The sequence below is a fragment of the Sphaeroforma arctica genome, assembly GCF_001186125.1.
Source record: "Sphaeroforma arctica JP610 unplaced genomic scaffold supercont1.3973, whole genome shotgun sequence".
NCBI lineage: Eukaryota > Ichthyosporea > Ichthyophonida > Sphaeroforma > Sphaeroforma arctica.
Window position 1 is genome coordinate 276 of NW_014036585.1, and position 2,463 is coordinate 2,738.

A 2,463-nucleotide genomic window follows, 5' to 3' on the forward strand; every position below is an offset into this window, starting at 1 on the left:
CGTATGTATGTATGTATGTATGTATGTATGTATGTATGTATGTATGTATGTAGGTATGTATGCATGTATGTATGTATGTATGTATGGATGTATGTATGCGTAATGTATGTTTGTATGTATATATTATTAATATCTTGCTAGGATGTTTGGTGTACGTAAATAAGGATGTATTGTACTAGTATTTGTACTATGTACTATTCATCTCTACTAGAATACTAATCTATGTACCATCTTTTTGTACTATCTTTGCGTTTAGGTGCGAGCTGAAGAATGCAGAATACGTTAAATTCCGCCGATCGGCCACAGGCGTCAGAAGTACAAACTTCTTCACCAAATACCTCAAGAAACTCATGCAAGTGGACGGTATGGTTACGTACAACTACACAAGCACCTGTTTCAGTGCCATAAGAATAAGTATGGTTCAGTACGTTTATACTAAGTATAGTTATGTGCAAGTACACAAATACATGTGTAGGTTTTATTAGGATATGTATGGTGCAGTATGTTTATACCAAGTATTGTTACGTACAATTACACAAGCACAAGTGTAGGTATCATAAGAATAAATATGGTTCAGTACGTTTAATCGAGCGCGTATGCATGCAACTAAAGTAGACGTATAGGAAAGTAAAGATGTACTAGCGTATGAGTGTGTATCAAAAGCAAAGCATGGCTAAGACTTATGAGTATGTATGTATACATCATATACTGCAGTATGTGCAGATTTCCGTACACCTTACTTACGTTTATATACCCACCTTTACGTAAACACCCTCTTAGTCCCGTACGAAACCTGCGAAGTCCGCGAATCCGATTCCGGTTCTCGGTATATTGTATTCGAGTGTTTACGGTACGTTTTTAATCCTGAAGTGGAGGCCTTCGAGGAGACCAGCTACCACTTCCCCAACTCATCCCATACAGCTCTACTGGACCTGGGAAGGGTATGGGTGCGTGTTGTGGGTGTGTGAGTATGTGTGTCTGCATGTATATGTGTCTGTTTGCGCGTGCCTGTGGATATGGGCACAGTAAGACAGCTCTTTGCCTGACTGTTGTACGTTACATGCCTACGTATATATATTATACTATTTGTTTTGTATTGTATTGTATTGTATTGTATTGTATTGTATTGTATTGTATTGTATTGTATTGTATTATATTATATTATATTATATTATATTATATTATACTATATTATATTATATTATATTATGTTATATTATAGTATATTATATTATATTATATTATATTATATTATATTATATTATATTATAGTATATTATATTATATTATATTATATTATATTATATTATATTGTATTATATATTATATTATATTATATTATATTATATTATATTATATTATATTATATTATATTGTATTGTATTTATTATATTATATTATATTATATTATATTATGTATTGTCTAAAATTTAGTATGCAGGACGTGCTGATCGGCATGCTCACCGTGGGAACGACGACGGGTGCGCTGAGATAAGAGTGAAAGTTATTCGATCTCTACTTGAGAATGCGTATGTACTTGACAAGAGATAGACCCACATATTAGCGAACTCTCCTTGAGCAAACACCACGCAATCCCGGGGGGTTTTTTCGGGTATAAACCTGTTTTTTTTCCTCCCTGTTTATTATTCTCGTCTACAGCCGTCGAGTGGTGGTTTGTCCACTGAACAAGTAGCGGCCCGGCGAGCGATAGTGGGGACCAACACAATCGAAATGCCCTACGCCAGTTTACGTATGTATTGGGATGTGGGCCTATAAGGCAATACGTATGATTATTTGTATACGCACTGCAAGTGTGCTCAAGTGGTACATAATACAAAACGTACGGTTGTAGACCCTTTGTAATACATACAACACTTTCTCATATGGTTAACGTATGTATTGGGATTTAGTACATAATGCAAAAAGTAGGGTTATATACCCTCTGCAATACGTACAACACTTTCTTATATGGTTTACGTATGTATTGGGATGTGGTTCATAATGCAGAATGTATGGTTATATACCCTCTGCAATACGTACAACACTTTCTCATATGGTTTGTGTATGGGTTGTGTGGTGTACGTATTTAACCATCCCTACTGTATTTACGTTTATATTGTGATGTGGCATATTGCGCAATACTTCTGATTGCATACCTTCTGCAAGCGTGATTAAGCGGTACGTACTGCAAAAATGTATGGTTGTAGACCCTCTTCAATACGTATAAAAACTTTCCGCTCTGTAGTTCACGCATGGTGTATGTGTTGCAATACGTACGACGGGTGCAACTGTGAATTCACACTTTAGCAATTATTGAATATATGGATTAAGTTTCATCACTCTATTGCACAATTGGCAAAGAGCCAATGTATATTTTGTTATATATGCGATTTAATTTTAATATATATATGATGTATATTTTATTACATATATGATATATGGATTGAGGCGTCTCGCGACGGT

General features: G+C 34.9%; 1 protein-coding gene across 1 annotated transcript; it reads left to right on the forward strand.

The window, feature by feature from the left end:
* Positions 1-256: 256 nt before the first annotated feature.
* SARC_13967 (hypothetical protein) lies at positions 257-1,776 on the forward strand (the record flags this gene model as incomplete). The annotated part of the gene is made up of 3 exons (XM_014291902.1): positions 257-363; positions 781-941; positions 1,660-1,776. Coding segments are annotated over 3 exons (385 nt in total), but the record flags the coding sequence as incomplete, so codon positions are not given.
* Positions 1,777-2,463: the final 687 nt, after the last annotated feature.